Source organism: Mastigoproctus giganteus, chromosome 4 (genome assembly GCF_048544385.1).
Source record: "Mastigoproctus giganteus isolate SK-2022 chromosome 4, ASM4854438v1, whole genome shotgun sequence".
NCBI lineage: Eukaryota > Metazoa > Arthropoda > Arachnida > Uropygi > Thelyphonidae > Mastigoproctus > Mastigoproctus giganteus.
The window spans coordinates 38662206-38683293 of NC_143578.1; the positions used below are offsets into that span (position 1 = coordinate 38662206).

The 21088-nt window shown below is 38.3% G+C and overlaps 2 protein-coding genes across 2 annotated transcripts in view; both read left to right on the plus strand.

The window, feature by feature from the left end:
• r (carbamoyl-phosphate synthetase 2, aspartate transcarbamylase, and dihydroorotase rudimentary) overlaps positions 1 to 943 on the plus strand; it is a 353839-nt gene extending 352896 nt beyond the window's left edge. The window contains exon 47 of the mRNA XM_090372656.1: positions 677 to 943. Within this exon, the coding sequence (XP_090228782.1) occupies positions 677 to 779 (103 nt within the window). The 3' untranslated portion in view covers positions 780 to 943. The remainder of the gene's footprint in view (positions 1 to 676) is intronic.
• Positions 944 to 4347: 3404 nt separating this feature from the next.
• Positions 4348 to 21088, plus strand: part of LOC150086634 (uncharacterized) — a 96386-nt gene continuing 79645 nt past the window's right edge. Inside the window, exons 1-3 of the mRNA XM_090372211.1 lie at positions 4348 to 4501; positions 9085 to 9195; positions 15905 to 16087. Of these exons, the coding sequence (XP_090228337.1) occupies positions 4348 to 4501; positions 9085 to 9195; positions 15905 to 16087 (448 nt within the window). The remainder of the gene's footprint in view (positions 4502 to 9084; positions 9196 to 15904; positions 16088 to 21088) is intronic.

Consider the following 21088-nt stretch of genomic DNA (forward strand, 5'->3'; position numbering starts at 1 on the left):
TTAGTTGCTTACAGACTCTTCCTTTTTATTCCACTGTTTATTATTTTTTTTATTATTATTTACTATTAGTATTTGTGTTAGTACAGACAACCCCCGTATAACATGGTACTTCTACAACACTGTTTCGCTCTAACACAGTACTTATATAACAAGGTTTCGCATAGCACAGTATTTTTGAACTTTTGTGCTGGGAAAACCCTGTTATTGTGTTAGTTGTAATTTTCAACATTTCTGTTCCTTTTTGTGAATCCCTGCTGTTGACTCACTAGTCTTTTAACACCTTTGTGATATTTTTCTAAAGCACATTTCTGGAGGTCACAGTTTAAGGTAAGATGTTTGTTCAGTTATTACTATTTAAGTTACTACTATCATAAAAATAAAATATTAAAATTATTACTACTATAAAAATTAAGTTTCCGATAGTTATAAAAAAATGTTTTTTGTTAGCTTTTGGAACATAACCCCCCCATATAACACTTTCACATTACACAAGATTTTGTAGGAACCAAACTACAGTGTTATACAAAGGTTACCTGTAGTGGCAAATAATGTAAGGAACAAGCTTATGCATCATGAGCCAAAAACAAAAAGCTCACCTGTTTTCTGGGATTCTTTTTAGATCTTTTAACCATAATAGACCCTCGTTTATTTTATTTTATTTTTTCCGTTGTTCTAGTCCTGATTTTGATACAGATCCTAGAGCTGCATATTTCAGGCAGGCAGAGGCTGGAATGTATGTACGAATGGCTCTTCTTGCAATGGTCCTCGGCAGATGTTAACTTTCCTGAAGTGATGACATGGAGATAGTGCCAACAGTGCTTACTTTTTTTTGTTCCAGATCTGATTTTGATACAGATCCTTGGGCAGTATATTTTACAAGGCAGAAGAAAGTGGAACATTTGTACAGATGACCTGTCTTGAAAATGGTTAGCATTCTTGAAATAGTGCCAACAGTGATAATTTTATACATATAAAATGTAAATCTGCAATTAAAAGCTATTTGCTAATTTTTGTATATTGTAAAGCTAAAATAAAAGATATTTTTATTTGTGTAGTTTTATTTATTTTCTAGATTATTTAAAAGCAAACTACTCCTATGTGCCTGAATGTTTACTTTTGAGCATGCAATTTTTTTATAATATTCGTCTCACCATTAATATGAAAATCCTAACATGTTTGGGATTTTCATAAAAAAAATAGCTGAAGTCTGAAACTTTTGTATACTTAGATTTTTTTGTTGCTTTCAATTAAATCTTGATCTGAAAAAACTGCTATACTTTAAGTTTGGGGGTGGGGTGATCAAACCTGAGCCCGTGTTGTATTTCACTAAGCTGTCACATTTCATATAAAAAAATGCTAAAATATTAACTTTTATATTGTGTGTGCGTGTACACATACAGTCTGCCAATAATTAAATATTGAAACAATTCAAACAAAAAAAGAAAATGCCAAGGTCTGGAAATTATTATATATTTTTGAAATAATTTCCATATGACTGTACATGATGCTCAGAATGATTAATTAAATCCTGGAGCACCATTGGTGCTGCTCCAAAGTAATGCCCTTCAGCTGCTGTATCACTCCTTCCTGGATGGCCTTAATGTCCAAATGTTGCCCTTTCAGCACCCTCTTAATTTTCAGGAACAAAAAATAGTCTGTTGGTGCCAAATTGGGTGAGTGGAAAGGGTGCCCAATAGTTGCAATCATTTTATTTGCCAAGAACTGCTTCATATTTAGGACTATGTGTGGTGGTGCATTGTCATGGAACAGCAATCAGCTGTTCGTGTGAAACAGGTTGCACCTCACTTGATGCTTGCACTCATACAGACATTGTATGACACCCAGATAATAGTAGCTGTTGACTGTAGTGTCCTTGTGAGTGATTCCTTTGATTTTGGAGAAAACGATCAGCATTTCTTGCTTTTAATTCACCAAATTTACCTGGGTGAGCTCAGGGATTGCCATTCCATGCTTTGTCTTTTCTGGGTCATATTGGAAGCACCAACTCTCATCACCCATCACCATTTGCTTCAGAATGTCAAGGTCTTCAACAAATTCAAGGAAATTGCAACAACAGTCAGTTCTTTTTTTGCTTTTTCTCCGGGTTCAAGCTGTAGCACATCGTGAACAAATTTTTCATTTCCCTAAATCATTTTTTACAATGTTGCAAACTGTTTCTTTATTAATGTTCAACATGTTAGTAATCATACAGGTGGTGATTCTTCAGTCTTCATTCACAAGATTGCAAACTCTCTTGATGTTTCCTTCAGTTTGAATGTAAACCAGCTGTTTGGTCTGTGGTTGAGCTCAGTCAACTCACCTCCATTGTGAAAGTGCACAAACCACTGGAACACATGTGTGGGATAGACAATCATCTTCATAAACCTTTATCAGGCCTTCAAATGCTTCCATCACCACTGTTATTCAACTTAAGGTAAAATTTAATCACTGAATGTTGCTTCACCTTCAAATTTCTTACACAGTGCACCACCACCATCTTATGAATATTGGCCAAAGTAATGCTTGCACATACCTCAAGAGTTCTTGTTTGTTATTGCAACAGAACATAGTTTCTTGAGGCTATATGGATAATACTATTACTAATACCCAAGTTGAATTTGAATAGCCAGACACTATTTGCCAAAAATAACTGGACACATGAATGTTTCAAGGAACCTATTATTGAAACAATATTTAATAACATGCCATCCTACTTTTGGCCCTTAATCCTTGCTGATAGACTGAAAATCAATGTCTGATAACAAAAGGACAGTGTTTTGGTCCATTTCTCATCAACACTGCAGTCAGTTTAGCTACTGGTTTCCAGCATTTTGGCCTGAACTGAAGTCAACAATCCAGTTCACTCACAAGTGAACTGGTGAGAGTATATGATGAGAGCCTTGACAATCAATTTGGCCCTGAAGAGATTGTGCAAGACTCCTGGGGTAGAATTTTTTTCAGCATGGTCAGTACTGGCTAACAAGAGAGACTGCTTCTACAGGGATGGGATACACTTAAATAGAAGGGGTGCAAGGATGTTTACTGATGCTATCGAGGCATCATTAGGTGGGTCGGAAAACTGCTAGCGGAGCAATATGGCCTTAGTTGCTAATGCTCCTAAAAACCAAATAACAACAACAACAACAAAACTGCTAGCTTGGGGGATTCACAGATGAAAAGGTTAAAAGTAGCCGTAGGCAGAGGTGAAGGTGACTCTTGCACTACTTCTATTAGAATGAGCAGTGGCCTGGAGGGTGGGGTTTCAGGGACTGGTGGGAGTCATCGTGAAACAAATAAATACATGGGCTGTTTTAGGATAACTAAGAATAAGAATAGGTGAATGTATACTTGCTTGTACAGCAATGCTAGAAGTATAGTAAATGAATTTGAAATGCTAGTGGTCAAGAAATCAAAGGCAGATATTTTTAGGATATCAGAAACTTGGTTACACAGATAATGGGAATTTGGGGAGTACAATGTGTACAGACAGGATAGGAAGGGAGGAGAGATGCTGTTAATTAAGAAAAACAAAATCTAAAGAAGTGCATCCAGTTGACATAGATAGACAGTGCAATGTTGAGTCAGTTTGGTGTGACATAAGCACTGGGGAAGCAAAAATGAGAGTAGGAGTGTATTGTGTAGGCCTTATGACTGTAATGAGTACAATGAACAATTTTACAGAGAAATAGAATGGGCCAGTAAATCAGGTTGTGTTATAATGGGGGGATTTTAACTCCCCAAATATTGAATGGAACTTGTGGTTTGGTCACCTGCACACTAGTAAGACTGTGGATTTATTGGATGAATGTTTTCTGCAGAAGCATGTTCAAGAGGCAACCAGAGAGGGTAATAGTCTTGATCTGGTTATCAGCAGTGATTATTCTTGCATTAAGAATTTCCAGATAAAGGAACCACTAAGTGGCAGTGATCACAGTGTACGATGTGGGATTTACTTAAAGATATAATTACAGTTGGGTAAAGGAAAGGGTTTTTGCTTCCGTAGAGGTGACAATGGCTGTCTTGAGCAGTTTTTAAATTCTGTACTGTGGGACCAACTGATGATGTTACCAACAGAAAATTCTAAGTGGGAAGCATTCAAGGAATTAATCGTGAAAGCTACTATTTTAGAAGTTTCTATTTTACTAGGACTGGGCTCTTCTGTTTTCTAATTATAGAAAATAGAAGAGCTTTTTATGTTCTGTGTGTCGCGAATAATTTAAATTTAGTTGTGCTGATGAAACACATTCTTAAACAACAACAGAATTATTTTTTGGAACATTACAAAGATTATACGCAATTTGCGCTGCTTTGCCAAGTAGGTGGGATATTTTACAAATGCACGTAAAAATGACTGCGGAATCTCTGCCAGAAAGAAGATGGGAAGGAAAGATAAAAGTTGTTGAAGCTGTACGATATCAGTTACGGGATATTACAACTGCATTAACTGAAATCAAGGAACAGGCCAAAGGAAAAGATGAAAAATTGCAGTCTAAAATACAAGGTTTGTTAACAGAAATTACTTATTTTAAATTTATTATAGGCATAGTTGTTTTGTATGAAATACTGATTATTATAAATAAAGTAATAAAGCCATACAAAGTGTACGAGTGATATGAACACTGCAGTTATATTGATAAGTGCTCTTAGTTAACTAAATAAATTTAGAGCATCAGAATTTAAATTGTGTATAAAGCTACAGACATTGCAACTGCGTTGGAAGTACCGTCAGTGTTAACAGAAGTTTGAGTTTCTAGAAAAAAAAGCACCACTTTACCTATGAAACTTCATTGGATGAACGCTTTTTTTTTTTTTGTTGTTGTTGTTGTTGGCGCATCAGCTTCTGTGGCCATAATGCCCCTCCCAAGGTTTTCGCACTACTCTGATCCAAGCCCAAGGCAAGTTTCAAACCCGCAACCTTTGGGTTGCCAGGCAGGCACCATACCCGCCCAGTCAGCATGAATGCTCTATTAATCTGACAAAATGTTTGAAAACGGGTCGATGTAGCTATCATTAGCTTACAAGAAAGATTTGATCAGATAAATGAAATATTCCCGACCCTAATTCTAAATTCAGAAACCTTCGTGAATTTATTTGACAGTGCGATAGAGTTGGTTTTGGTGCGTTATAGCCTTAGTTGCTAATGTGCCAATAAAAACCAACCAACCAACCAAGTGCGATAGAAACGAAATGTCAACACCTTGAAGGAATTTTAATGGGGAAGACGGGAGCAGCGACATAGATGCCAAAGAGTTGTCAAAAAATGCAATCTTTGCAGCATGTTTTAAAAGGAAAAAATTTTGTTACTTAGAATTATTGACATTTATTCAAGAAAAAAAAACTTAGTTGAATTATATACTAATACAATTTGTATTACCATTTCTCTTCAGATATTATTAACATTGCCAAATACGATTGCATCTGGAGAGGGGAGTTTTCAAGACTCAAAATGATTAAAACATATTCACGAGCAACAATTGGCCAAGAAGGTATTAATGGGTTGGCTATTATGTCAATAGAACAAGATATACTAAAATATATTAAATCAGACGTTATACACAAATTTATATCAAGTAAATATCGTAAGGCAATATGAAAACTTTTCAGTTTATAGAAATAATGTATTAGTCATAAAGTTTAAATAAATAATTATGATTTGAATAATTTTGGGTGTTTATTTTTCAATTTTACGAATTCCACCTTAAATTTTACGAGGCCCCCCTCCCAAATGAATATTTCGCCTGTGACCGATAGAAATCTAGGTATGGCACTGCCACTAACCAATCTTGTTGCCCTTTTCTGTACACACTCGAGCAACTCAACATCCTTCCTAAAATGAGGCCTCCAGACCTGTACACAGTACTCAAGGTGTGGCCTGACCATTGCCTTATACAAAGGGATAATCATCTCCTTTTCCCTACTAGCAAAATTACTGTATATCATTGACAATACCCCATGACCTGCTCTGGCAGCCTGTCTGATTGCTCAGAAAACTTTTTATATCTGACTGCACAATTACTCCAGATCTTTTTCATTTTCTACCACCCTAAGTGTAGTACCACACAGTTGGTATGTTTCTCTGGGATTACTTCTACCTATACCCATATGTAGTATTTTGCATTTGTCAATGTTAAACTTCAGTTGGCAATTCTCAGCCCATCTGCCTGGTTTTTCTAGATCCTGTTGCAGTAGCACACTGCCATTACTGTCATTAACAACCCTGCCAACCTTGGTATTATCTGCAAACTTCGACATTAAGCCTGATATACCTTCATCAGTATCACTGAATATACAAAACAACAATGGATCCACCATCGAACTATGGGGAACTCCACTAATAACATTAATCCATGAAGAGCAGTATCCATTGCAGAGCTGTGCCGAAGGTGAGGTGAACATGGCTCTTGCCTCAGGTTAAAAGCTAAAAGGGGCGCCAAAAGAAAGATTAAATAATTTTTGAAATGAATGATGCATAAATAAATCTGTTATATATTTATAATAAATACTGCTTATAAGAATAAAAATCGCTTTTAACAGTTTTTATTTAGTTATTTTTTTGTCGTCCTTTTATTTTTATTAAAATGTGTACCAGAAATGTATTTTAAATAAGCCATATTTTTGTTTAATTATTTTTATTTATTTTATTTATTTTTTTTTATATATATATTTTAATGGAGGGCAGAATTTCTCATTCTTGCCTCGGGTACTAAAATGGCTCGGTACGGTCCTGGTCCATTGATTACCACTGTCTTTTCCCACTCAACCACCCTTTTATCCGTTGTAGCAACTTACCCTTAATACCATACTGCTCCAAATCATACAGTAGTCTTCCATGCGCAACAGTATCAAATGCTTTCCCGAAATCCAAGTATATTATATCAAAATTATTTTTTGCATCCAGTTCCTTTGTAACCATATCATAGTATCCAATCAAATTTGTAAGACAAGACTTTCCCTTAACAAACCCATACTGTCTCAGTTATTACTGCAGTCTTGTCTAGATGATCCTGTAATGTATCTTTGACCAGTGACTCCATTGTTTGCCCTGGAACAGAAGTTAAACTAATTGGTCTGTAATTACTTGTGTGACCCTTTGTGAATTGGGAATATATTTGCACATCTCTAGTCCATGGGGACTTCCCCTGAGTCCAAGACTGCTCTCATAATCATGGCTAAGGGTTTGCTTGCTTCCTTGCTGCCTCCTTTAATATAACTGGATAGATCTCATCCACCCCAGGTGACATTCTTGTGTTTAACTTCAATTTTTTTCCTCCACTTTGCTCTCAGTTATTAAAAAATCATTAAGTACCTGTTACAGTTTGATAAACTTTTGGAATTTTCCTCCCTTAATAACTCCTCAAGTGTGAATGTATATGAAAAATACTCATTCAGATTATCAGCTATCTGAGCAGTATCCTATTTAATGGAGTTATACACGATTTTTTAATATTTGGTTGTATTCAGAAACCAATAACAATTCTAAGAAATTACCATGATTTACCCTTTGTGTGTAAGATCTATTGCTAAGCTCTAGTTTTGTCCTTTGCTCCGTATATTTGTTCACTGGCAGGCAGTGCCTTGCCTGCTAATGAACAAATCTATATCAATCATTGAACAATATATTGTCTAATACTGATATCAGAAGATGTGATACAAGTGAAAGCGGTACTGTCCACAGAGAAATTGTGAATCACTTATCACGTCATGATTATTAGTTGATAGCCCAAATTTTCTATATCCCGGCAGCATGCGCTGCCTGAACCAGTCAGCCTTCTTGTTTCAAAAATACGAGTACATCCTAGTTTCACAAAGAAAAGACTCAATACACCCTAGTTCGAGAGTATCGTATATCATAATTTAACTCTATTGTAATTTTAAAAAAAATTTGTGTAGCTACCCCATTCTGGCCCGATGAGAAGATTCCAGTTGAATTCAGAAATCTGGCCATGTTACTCTGCTATTGCAATCTTTCAGTGTGAGGAATTTGTAATTACTTACGGTAACATTCGGATCACCCGTAGGTGAGCGATTATAATTATTGCCCTTCCAAACCAAGAGAAAAAGGCCTGAGTTGTTCGAATACCAGATGAAAATGAAAAATGGCAGTTTTTTGTGGTTGTTAAAGAGTATGGGGAGGCCCATTCGAGAATTTCATGGAGGACGTTGGCAGGGGATAAATACAGTTTCCCTACTGATTCCAATAAATCAATATTCGCGTGGAAATTTAACCGTATTTTATTTATTTACTGAAATGAAGTTTATAGTCTTTATCATCGAATTAAGGTCGAAGAACTATTCCACATTTATATGCGAAGATATATAAATATGTAAGCTCAACCCATTAGGGCAGGAGTGGCCAATTTGTGATGCGATCTACTTTTTTCCTTCAAAATGTGCCGTGATCTACCATCTCAAAAATTTCATTGCACAAATCGAGGGATGACTGTATATTTAAAATTCGTTGTGATCGACAGAAATTAAATCCGCGATCGACTCGTTGGGCAACCCTGCATTAGGGTGTTCATCTGCTTTTTTTCTTTCCCGTATAATTGAAATCTTCGTTTGTGGTAACTTAAAGTATAATAAACATTGATTTATTAGATGCTGAAATCAATACGGAAATATTAACAGATCCTCTCTTTATTGCATATGTGCTTAGTGTAAATAGTAGTAGTAATCGAGGTACGTGATGCAAGAAAGCAAGCTTATGTAGCATCGGCCAAAAAAAAAAAAAAACATTTCACGGATCCATTCCCTCTAAACGTTTGTCCAGTGCCTCCTTGAATTTATTTAATCTATCAACCTCCACAGCGACAGATGGAAGTTTGTTCCAGCAATGGATGTCCTTTATTTCTTCAGATATTAAACTAACTAGTTTTACATTATAAACTGCAACTTCCTGTTTGTTTTCCGTCTTTCGGAGAAACATTACTTCCTTTTTTTAAAAGTCTGATCTGTTGCAACTGAAATGAAATGCTTCGGTATCGAATACGTCTGTTTTTTTTGCAACATCCTGCTATAATGGACTACATAAATTTTAGAACGGGGGAAAATTTTAACTTTTCTCCAATGAATTAACTAGAATAGCTTTCTTTGAACTGAAGTGCTGTGTTATATTAACTATGCTGTTTGGCGTTAGCCTAATAGTTTTGTATTTTATTTTAATTATACATGGAATAACTAGATTAACAGCTTCGAGTGAGTAGAATTATTATTAGTTTGTTGAAATTACTTTTACTGCCATGCATAGATTTTTTATTTGTTTATCTTATGTTCATTTGCATCTTTGGGCACGCTTATGTATATATAGTATAGATGTACATATAGCCACCCGACCGTATAGTTCAGGAGCCCGGGTGTTAGAATTAACTACTCGGAATGAAGGTTTCCCGTTTTGACGTTCTGCTCAGATGCATTGTAGCTGTACACCTGCCTAAGGCCAGCCCTGCACATATCTATAGTTTCAATTTATTACGGAGCTTTTTTTTTTTTTTTAAATTTCGCATTTAGGTTTATATATAAGGTGCTGTTAAATTACACCATTAAAATTGATATATATATTATGTCTTAAAATACATGCATACACGCTCAGCCGTAGGGTAAAGCGAACAAGGGACTACTTTTACCCCAGCGACAATAGAATAACACAGCACACTCAACGATATATTTCGTAAAGAAAAGGTATCATTACCATGCTGGTTCATGAACTGTTCAATAAAGTTTACATTACTCTCACAGTTCTGACTTTTTTTCTGTCACTGTAGCATCCGGGAGAAGAAATTTTTCAAACCTAAAACGAGGCTTTAAAAAAGAGGTTAGCAATTTGGCGATTTTGTTGATCGAATATGACGTTGCTAGTGAATTGGACTAGAGTTGATTTTGCAAAGCTCGCAGGATTTGTTTATTATTACTTTAAAATATCAATCATACCGATTTGCATACTGCCAGTTTTAAGAAGTTTTACGTTATTATTTAAAACTTCTGTAATCATTTCCTTAGAATTAATAATTCATTATTCTGCCATTGCTACTTCTAAAAATTCCCCGTTTTCCCTCATTTTTAACTAAATTCCTGTCAAAAAAAAAAGTGCACAAAACTGTCCATTTCAAGTGATAGTACGATTTGAGTGGGTTTGACGTAGTAGTAGTAGTAGTGGCATGTGATGCAAGAGCACGTGTATGAGCTTATCCAGCATCAGCCAAAAAAAAAAAAAAAATCACACCATTCCCTCCAAATGCCTGTCCAGTTCCTCCTCTGTTAGTTACATAAACAGTAACACCAGCTTTTGCTACCTTATCCACCCCCGGCTTACTCTTATTTATTTTTATTACTTTTATTGCTTTTTACATCCAATACCGCAAGGCCATTTTTATTTATTTATTTATTTATTATTTCCTCAAAGAAATAAATAATAAATTGAGGCTGTCGCAGCCATTCTCTCAGATATGCCAAGCTCTGTTCTTGAGTGTCATCCGAATATTAGTTCCATCTAAAACGCTGATGGAACTAATATTCGGAATGCACTCAAGAAAGTGAACCTAATTTCGGCAAAGTCCGGTCAGTCTGTGACAGCCAAATCCTCTGCTTGCACCTTCACGATGGTGGGACTGTTAGTAGCCCTGGGTATAACCCCCATGTGCAAGTGCTGAAATACAGCACCTAGCATACAGGAAGTGACCACCCAGTTGTGAACCAATGTAGGCAGGGGTCGAGGTGTGGCGCCCACAACAGACGAAGGAATGCCCGCCTCTATGTTACCAGGCAATACTAGGTGGTAGATGGCTCTTGTCAACCAATTCAATACCACCACCTTGGTAACTGGAGGCTTGAAGGTGATGGAACCCATGTTTAGTGTACAGAGCAGAACTCCGGCAGTCTCTTCCATCATGCAGTGTGATTGATGAAACCCATGTTTAGTGTACAGAGCAGAACTCCGGCAGTCTCTTCCATCATGCAGTGTGATTGATGACTTCTGAGGTTATGATGACCATCATGTCGAGATCCAAACTTCCTTACATTTCAAGGGCAGAGCTCTAAAAGGGTGTTCCCAGGCTGGCCGCTAGATAATCCACCAGAATGAAACTATTGGTAACTCTCTAGAAGGCTTCCGGATCAGCTAGTGTATAATCTTGCTGGCTATACCCTGCTAGATAGTGACTGGAGGGAGTTCGAGTAGTGTGAATACGAAGCATTTTCGAGAGCCACGTTATGTCAAGGAGCTGGATATATTCTTTTTATGTATATGCCATATCCAAAAATTGCATTACTTCATACAGCATGTCCCCCCTTCCCATCGTTTCTTACTACTGAATATATCATGAATTTTCAAACTAATACAACAAACATCCGCGAAAAGATCTAAACCTCCCAAACACTCCCTCGTTCATTTCACAAATATACGTGATCTCAGTTGTAATCTCAATTATATCCATTTCCACTCCCAAACCCCATTGTATGTCTTCCGGGAGCAAAGTTGATGATGTTGTACAGCAGATATCATCTTTTAAGGGCACAAAGGTTGACAGTTGTACACGTTGGCAATAATGACATTAATGCTGATGGGATTCTTCCTCTTGCTCAGATTACAAACATGAGGAGGCTTATATTCAAACTGAGGAAAGACAGCTGTAGAATAGATGTGCGGAAGTTTGCCTTTAGTCAGCGAGTAGTTGATTGCTGGAACAACCTTCCATCTGTTGTGGAAGTTGATAGCTTAAATAAATTCAAGGCAGAACTAGACAAACATTTGGAATGAATGGATCAATGAAATCGGAATGGCTTTTTTTGACTGATGCTGTATAAGCTTGCTTTCTTGCAACATGTGCCTCTACTAATGCTAAAGAGTAGGAGATCTGCGGACTTACTTAACAAGTACAAGGATGTACCTAGTCAGCAATGGTGTTAAGGTAAAAGTAAAGTATTTAGGGTCTAACGACACTAGGGGTTTCCCCATCTCCACGTTATATGCATTGTTTGTGAAACACAAGTACTCTGTGGAGACCAGAGATTTAAAAAGTATATGGGTATTGTTCTGTAGTGTAATGTTGTGGTGCATTGTATCTTCTGACCATTTAGCCATTGGGGCTCTAATGGGACTTACCATTGCCCACACTTTGCCACGAGGAGGCAGGTCGATTATTTACCCAGTAGATTATATTTCATACTCTGGCAGGACCTGCCATCTAGTTTCTGAAGATTTCAGTGGCAAGGACCTATTGTAAAAAAAAAAAGGATAAGCACTAGAGTTTGATTAGGCCGAAATGGTTTAATACGAGTGAGGTTTGAATTTTAATGCTAGTAATTTGGCTGTGTTAATTTAGAGGGCGTACGTTGTCGTTTTAGTTAGTGGGAGGGGAGACTGAAGACTGGAGGGAGACAGACAGAAATGTGGGGACTATAGAGAAGACGACCCCACAGATCAGTCGGGACATGCCCTGCCAGGGGCACCCCCCACCAGGAGACAGACCTGTTCCCTCCCCTCCCGACGAGGGGAAGGAATAAAGGTATCGAGCAAGTGATCGTCAGTATATCCGTACTGACTCACTTGCTGGCAGCAAAACTACATATGTCATAATTTGACTATCACATCTGTAGCAAGTGAGTCAGTGACTACTGACTTTGCTGGCGGCAAACCTACAGATGTCATAATCAAATCAGGTAGGTCAAGTCCGGTAGCAGTTCCTGAGACTGTGCTGTCCCATCCGAGAGTTGTCAGGTTGGTTTTTCGTCATACATGGGAATGTTGTCCCGTCCATGAAGTGTTCTTGTGGCATTGCTGAGTCGTCCAGGCCGTTGTGCTACCTCTAGATTGGGCAGTGTAACGTTCAGAGTCGGAGTAGTCCATTGTTGAGTCCTCTTTGGTCAATCAAGTAAACCGGGCGGTCATTTTCGGGAGTTACGAGTTTGTCATTATGAGGACTTTTCTTCGCACAAATAGCTCTTGCGCAAACTTCGTAAAGGCTTTATATTCATCCGCAGTGTCCAGTAGGTGCGATTCCATGTTTCCTGGCAAGTATGTTATTTTTGTAATGAGAATGCATCTGATGTCTTCATACAGTTCGCAGTCAAACATCAGATGATGCCAACTCTCCACAGATACATAGTGTCCTGGGTGAGCCCAAAGTAGGCGAGTTTGGCATTAAATGCGTGGTCCGTGAGGAGGGACGTCGCGTGTAGTTCTGAGTGGAACCAGGTCGGAGAGTTGGGGTAAAACCTGTCAGCTGTTGGGATGAACTTTTTAGTGATCTCCTCCTTCGTCGAGGACATCCATCTGGTCTGCCATGCCTGCTGCATGTGTCTTTGGAGTCTTGCTTTTTCCAGTTTACGGTCGTCCGGATCAAGTGTGAAGTCCAGGAGGGTACGCATGGATTCTTTAGATAGGTGGTACAACATACCGGTTCTGATTACTTCGAGGTCGAGCGGGAGAGTCTTCGCCAGGACCTGTAGAGCGTGGGTGCTTACCGTGTGGCATACACAGGTGACGGTAAGTAGAATGATTCTTTGGATTGTGTCCAGAAGCCGTTTATTGGCTACAGCGGTGGCTTTGTTGGACCAAACTGCAGAGGCATAAGTTATAATTAAATAAAGGCGGTCTTGTAGTAAAGTGACAAGGTTCGTCTGTTGAGGCCCCAGTCCCTTCTGTTAACTCTAGTGACCATCGCCGAGAATTTCTGAATCTTCTCTGATGTACATTAGATGTGGTCGGAAAGAGAAATGGCAGTCCAATATAACCCCCAGGTATTTAATTTGTGTGGACAATTTAATAGTTTTACCTTCAATTTTCTTGTCAAGAGTTCCTTCGAGCAGTATTGATGAAGTCTTTTTGGGTGATATCCTGAGGAAATGGGTCGCAGCCCAAGTTTAAAACAAGTCGAGTGCCCTACTTGCTATTATCTCCAGCTTGACTCGAGAGTTCGCCGCCACAGTAAGAATGAAGTCGTCTGCAAAGGCCTGAGATCTCACTTCTCCCAGGTCTAACGCCAGAAATTCGTCTAGGGCGAGGTTCCAAAAGAGTAACCCCTAGGATGGAGCCCTGGAGACATCCCCTAACGACCGGTCTGGCGAGCTTTCTGTAGGGAACATTTAATTCTATCTTCCTGTTGAATAAGTATGTTTTGATGATATTATACATGTTGATTGGCTCATATGCTTTTTCTCAGTCTGGCATGGACACTCGGCCACTATATGGTGTCGAATGCCCTCGAAGTTGATTGATATGACCAGAAAGTACTTCTTGTCAGAGCTTGTAGCTGCATTTATAAGCGTCTGAAAGGCTTATAAATGGTAGAGAGGCCTGGTTTGAAGCCAAATATTTTTGGCGATGAGACATTCGCTTCATTATAGTGTCTTTGAATTCTGACGTGCAACATCCTTTCTAATAGTTTGCTAGCAACTGAGAGCAAGGCAATCTGCCGATAGGAGTCTAGATTGGCAGGTGGTTTGGTTGGGTTCTTCAAAATCAATTTTAGGTTTGCTATTCTCCAGTCAGATGGGAAGAAGCCGGTTTTGAGGCAACAGTTAAATAGAGTCAGTAGGAGTTCTGATGCTATTTCAAAAGTACGTTTAATTAATTCTGGCTCTATTAGGTCCGGACCCAGGTATTTGCGGTTTTTCATAAGTGCTGCAGCTGCCTGGAGCTCCTCAAGGGCGAACAGTGGTTCTGTCAAGTCCGTGTGCCCGTCGTTGTTTTGGCAGTTGGAGTTGATCCGTTGTGGTCGGGTTTGCTGGTTGTTGGAAGATGATATTTAAGATGCTCCCAATTGACTTGGCCTGTGTAGTGGCTGTGATGCCCTGTGGGGCCCGAGTAGAGATAATGACCTCCCCTCTGGGAAGTTTGTTGGTGGCAACTTTATACAACACCCCCATGGTGGCGTTCCCTGCCTCAGCCGCTAGATTTTCCCAGGATTTTCGTTTAATTACTGTGATTAGATTTGTGTAGCGGTTCCTTGCTTTTCTATACAGTTGTCTTAAGGTTTCAACCTCCGCAAGGGGCCATGATCGTCTGGATCTCTGAAATTGTTTCCTTTTCCTGATGAATTTCTTCCTGAGGGCCTGTATCTTTGGTGTTCATCATGGCGTTGGCCCTGGGGCTGGCGTCTTTCCCTTGATGGCTACTTCGCGGCCTGGGTTATGGTTCTGGTCACCTTCCTTTGCAGGTCGTCCGGATCCATGTGATGTGTAATGTTTTGGTGCTGGATTCTAGTGTCTGTAGTTAGCAGCTCCTTGAAGAGGTCCCAATTTGCTTTGCTGATGGCAAATCTGTTTAGCTGTTGCTTGATTATTGGCGTTCTAGTTAGGGATCGAAGTATTTGAAAGGTAATCACTCTGTGATCAGACGTGGCCCAGATGTCTTGAACCGTCCAGTCAGATGCAGTGTTTTTTGCAACGTTTTGCGAAACTGTTTTGCAGTTTTATGCAACGTTTTGTGCAACGCTCTGCTTGTTCTATTATTATTAATGTAATAAATAAATAAATAAGTTATTGTTTTTTCTTTGTGTAGAACGATAATAAATTATTGTTTTTTGATGCTTATTATCTTTTTAATCACCACTTATCTTCTTTCGTTCACATTTTCTTTTCAACTATTATGATAGTGTACCAATTTGTTTTTCACAATTCTGAAAATATTTTATCACAATCACCTATTTGCGCGTTACTGGCTTTAGCTAAAATTGAATAAAACAGCACTGTTTTATTTTCCAATTTATTTACAATTAAAAGTTATTTGTTTTCAATTATTACTTGTAAAAAATATATAAAAACTGTAAATTAGTTGAAATAACTTTTTAACCCATCGTTGTTAATATTGTAACTCCAAATAAATACAGCTAAAATGCTGTTATGAATTCCATCCCCCAACCATAAAAATGTTAAGTTTATGAGTTTAAATTCCACTTAAAACTTACAGCTATCCAGGAAGTGTGTGGAAAACCAGATTTCATCGAACAGGGGTTTTATCAACCAGATTTGTCAAGTTATTCTCTGGATGGTGAAGTAACTTATTCATGTAACAACAGTCTTTCCTTATGGGGAAGCGAGAAAAGAAGCTGTCGGAGTGATGGCACATGGAGTGGAGTTATACCATATTGCGGTAAGCGATTTACTGCATAATCTACATTTATAGTAATTTAAATTAAATAGTATCGCTGTGATAAATGCAATTATACTTTTTTTTAACATATTTTACACAAATTCTTCCAACATTGTCCCACTTCAGAAGATATGCTGTCGTCTGCCTGTAAATTGCAGTATCCACCTGGATTTATACTCGCATATTGTACTCAAAAATATAATACTTATAATAATTAATTCATGTAAGATGTCAGCAGGTGCGTAATTTAGATTTTTTGTTAATTATGAACCAAAAATCAGAAATACGCCTTTGCTTTTGATTAATTTTTAACAAATTATTACAAAGTAATTTAATTAGGTTATTAAATAAATATTAAATTATTAGGTTATCAAATTATTAAATAATTATTTTATTATAAATTAACTAACAGTGTACTCTAACATAATTATAATTTAATTAATGCTATTTTACTTAATTATTTCATTAATTAATTGGTTAATTATAATATTAATAAAATGACTATATATTTTTATAAATTTCGTGTCTTGCACTGTATAATTAAAAATTATACAGTGCAAGGAAGCAAGGTTTTTGTTGCATCAGCAAAAAAAAAAAAAAAAAACTCACCCTATCTGTTTTATTCTTCCGGAATCCAGCTAACTTTGAATTTTCGGAATTCACTGACTTAAACGTATGACATTAATTTCTTCCGATGGTTCTTAAGCTCATCTTTTCTTACACACGACCTCATAACTGTCCATTTATCCAAATACAGTCTCAAAATTATTTTATAAAATGGACTTATTACTTCCCTATATCTATAAGCAATTGTTTGATAAACCATCAACAGAACAATGTGGACCCTTCTTGCTACCAATACTGTATTTGCATGCAGAACTTCAAGCCTGCCTAATCATAATCCCGACATCCCTTTCTTTCTTTCTACTGTTTTTAATTCTCTCTTTCCAGGTGTATATATTATTTTAGAGTTCTCTTCCAAGTATAAAACCTAGCATTCTGCCACATGAAAACATATGCTGCAACTTATATGACCATCCTTGACCTATCCAATTGTTCTTAAAGAGATTTCATGCCTCTTGTGTCATTAACTACCATCCCAATCTTCACATCATGCCTGTATCCTTTCGACAGGGTAATTTATAAAAACCAAAAGCTGGAGCAGAGTTAGCACAAATCCTTGAGAAGCTTCACTTCTAACCCTAGTAACTCTTAATTACACTTTTTGCAAATCCGTCTAAGGATGGTTGGTTGTAGGGTTTTAAGCGCATCAGCAACTTAGGCCATATTGCGCCGTATATATTGTCTGTCGATTTCGCGTATTCTGTTATTGGTTTGCTGTCTGCTGGACGAAAAAACCATGCTACACTCGCCTGAGACCAACTAATTCAGCCACTTTGTGAAAAAGGCCCATAAAAATTTCTCGCGCAATTGGGAGTTGAACTCAGGTCTTTTCCACCTGGTGTGGAGAGGCCGGTGATTATACCAAAAGTGCTATCTTCTCAGTGGTTTCACTATGTTCCAAATTATACAGCAATCCCTTTTGCATTACCAAGTCAAGTGCTTTGCAAAGGTGCAAAATTATCTCCGTGTACAATTCATGAGTGACAATAATAATTCATTATTATAATGAATGAATTTGATCTGGGAGATAATTTGAGATATATAACTTTATCAGGTTAGTTAACTGCATTCTTGATCATCGCCTCCAATTTATTCCTTGACGAAAAATAAACTCGAGTATGCAGAAGATAAAGTATAAAATGCTCATCTGAAACAGACTAACTTCGTTCATGCTATAAAAAAAAAAAAAAAAATAGCAGATAAAAGTTCCCCCTGTATAAACAGTATTCTAACTCGGGCCTTTTCCATACTGTATGGAAGAACGGCGATAATAATTTCTGTGCTAACCGGAAAGGCCCTGCATCCCGATATATTTGCATGTGCAAGATTTGATTATCTTGATAAACTGTCATAGAATACTGTGAACAAGGCAAACATCCCTACCTTCAGTGTGTTTGTGATTATAACCCACTGGAGATTAGTGCACCAGCATTAATCTTTCTTCCATTTGACCTATCTCTACCACAGTAAAACAGTGGGGTGCTAAAACAAGCCGTCGACCTTCAGTCATCCTTTGTTGTTATTCATGAAGAGTCTTCGCCTTTATATCTGTTATATATTCACGTTTCCAAATGTAGGAGATGACACTTTCAACACATCGAAGAGTCTGGCCACCTTTATGTTTGATGAAGCCATCTTCATCAATAATCCATCAGCTACATTCATCCGGATAGTATCTCTTTGCCATATGCACAATTTTTATAAGAAGACCTATCGGATATGTTTTCTTGCCTAGCAGGAATTAAAGTTGAAAATACCATTTAAACATGTTTCTAGAAGGGTATAAAATTGCATGTTGCAATCCTTTTAATGTGAAGTTTATAAGCATTTCCTGAAAAAGCAAGTGAAAATTTATATAGTAGATGCTTCTTTAGCTTTATGCATACATTTTGTCTTAAACAGCGAAAACGTGTAACTTAACTTCTGCATATAAGTGTAAGTGAAATAAACTTTCTTACCCAAGTTCTTAAAGTGCGTCTGTTTGTGATACTTGGACCCCACAGGAATCAATGCAAAATTACTCAACTTACAGAATGTCAAATAGTTCGGCTAGTTAAGAAACAAAATACACCGCTCGTCAGTAAAATTTCCCCACCCAGAAAGAATGGATGGATTCGCCTAAAAATTTGAATGCTTAACTGTGATGTACATGACTTAAACGATTAGCATATAGAGATGACGTTCTGTAGAACATCCAATAACGTGTCTGTTACCGCCCTGACTTAGTAATCTGAAAATGTGTGCAAACGTTAGCAAGCAAACGAAACAGTGAGCGAATGACTGTCTATGAATATGCAATGGCTTTAACATGTGTAAGGTGATGTCATGTACAGCTGATGGACTTTGAAAGGAGACGATCATTAGGTGAATAATAAAAGCTGGTGATTAGTACGACAAATCACCATTCGTTCAAGTCGAAATGCCAAAACGGTTGACCTCTGTGGCAGTGGGTACAGGAAGGTACCCAAGTACATCACCAGGGCTTTAGTGAAATAAAAAAAAAACGTCGAGATGGAGGATCGACGAACCGCTGCCTACCGACAGCAATTCGTAACATCTTCCACATCATAATGCCATTCCCGACTGCATCTGTGTCGGGAGGGAGTGATTATCACATGACTGCGAGAAATTAACCCCAAGGGCTCACACTGGTGAGTATGGGCTTGGCACACCTAGGGTTCTGAGCAGTAGCGTAGCTACCCTTTTTCGGGCCCGGAGGCAAAGAACATTGCTTTGCCTGCCTACATGGTAGCTACGCCACTGGTCCTGAGCTGGATATCATTATTCTTCTCTTTCTTGGTGATTCCCTTCTACTTTTGGCTCTCTCTCTCTTAGGGTAACTCGGGAATTTTTTTTTTTTTTTTTTTTGATTGGTGCAGCATAAGCTTCAGGCTTCCTTGCAACATGTAGTTACTGCTGCCACTACTACTACTACTAATAATAATAATAATAAAAGGAGTGCGATGGCCCAGTGGTTATAACACTGGACTAACAGCCTGATGGACCCGGGCTCGAATCCCGCCTTGGTGGAAGCGAACGCAGCTCTATTGCGCTGGGAGACCCATATAATAATAATAATGAAAACAAAAAACATTGCGAAAGTTGCTCCATTGGACTTACCTTTCCCAAGGTGGTAGTGACGGCTGGGGAAGATAGTGGCGCCATCTGGTGTCACTCGGGAGAACCACTGAACATAAGCCGAAGCTAAACAAGTCCACCTCCATAGATGGATGATGTCGCAGAGAAATATTAATCATACTGCATCGAGTGTGGCACAGGATAAAGTCACTCACGTTCAGGCCTTAGGTAGAGGGATCGGTTCAAAAAGTTGGAAATGGTCTCCAGTGGAGCAAGCGCTGTCCACCGTAAGGCTACCACAAGAGAAGGGCAAGACCATTCAGCCCCACCAACTGGAAGTGCTTCCTGCACAGTGACCACCCAGGAAGGAAGAAGACACTAACGTATGAATTGGAGCATCCAAATGAATACGTACATCATGCAAGCATACTATGAAATGACCAGGCTAGAGACCGATATGGCAATGTATAGGTCGCGACTACATACCAAGCGGGAATCGTTCCAACGACTTGGTTGGAACGATTCTCGGATATTCAGGTGACCGAACAGCGATTAGCTGACCAAAGAAGAACCTAATAGGTCCTGCCATCTTGGAAAAAATCAAGCAGGATGTGAGCGATCAACGGCAAAGCACAAAGAATATGGCCAATATGGAACCAGAGGAGGAGCAGCATACCACAGAACCAGAGGAGGAACAGCAAGAAGAAATACAACACAGTAGAGTAGCTGAAGTGGAAATAGACGAAGTCATGATATCCAGAATAGAAGACGAGTGGAAGAAGGCCTAACAGAGTTGGAAGGAATGGACCCCACAAAAAAAACCCACATGAGCAGAAGCCAAATAAAATCCTGTGAAGAGTTACAGACCATCTCAATCGGCAAATAATGCCACATTACCTTGACAACAATGATGCAACGCTGGGGGCTATCCACACAGCTGTATACTGTGCTGACATAGTAGCCACTAGGATTAATGGAAAAGAAACGAGAGATCAGCAGCAGAAGAACCGAAAACAGAAGGAACTACCAGCTTGGGAAAGAAGACCTCAGCAGAAGACAGAAGAATTAAGAGTCAAGATAGGTCAGTTGACCCAGTATCAACAGGGTAATAGAAGTAAGAAATTGATTGGAAAGGTGAAGAGAGACAGCCTCTGCAGCAAACATGAGACTAGAAATCAGAGAATAGGAGAAAGCTTGGACACACTAAAGCAGAACCTCCTCGCACTCAGCAAGAGACTACGCCGAGACAAAGAGAGCTACCAGAGGAAAATAAACAACCAAATCTTCGATGAGGACCAA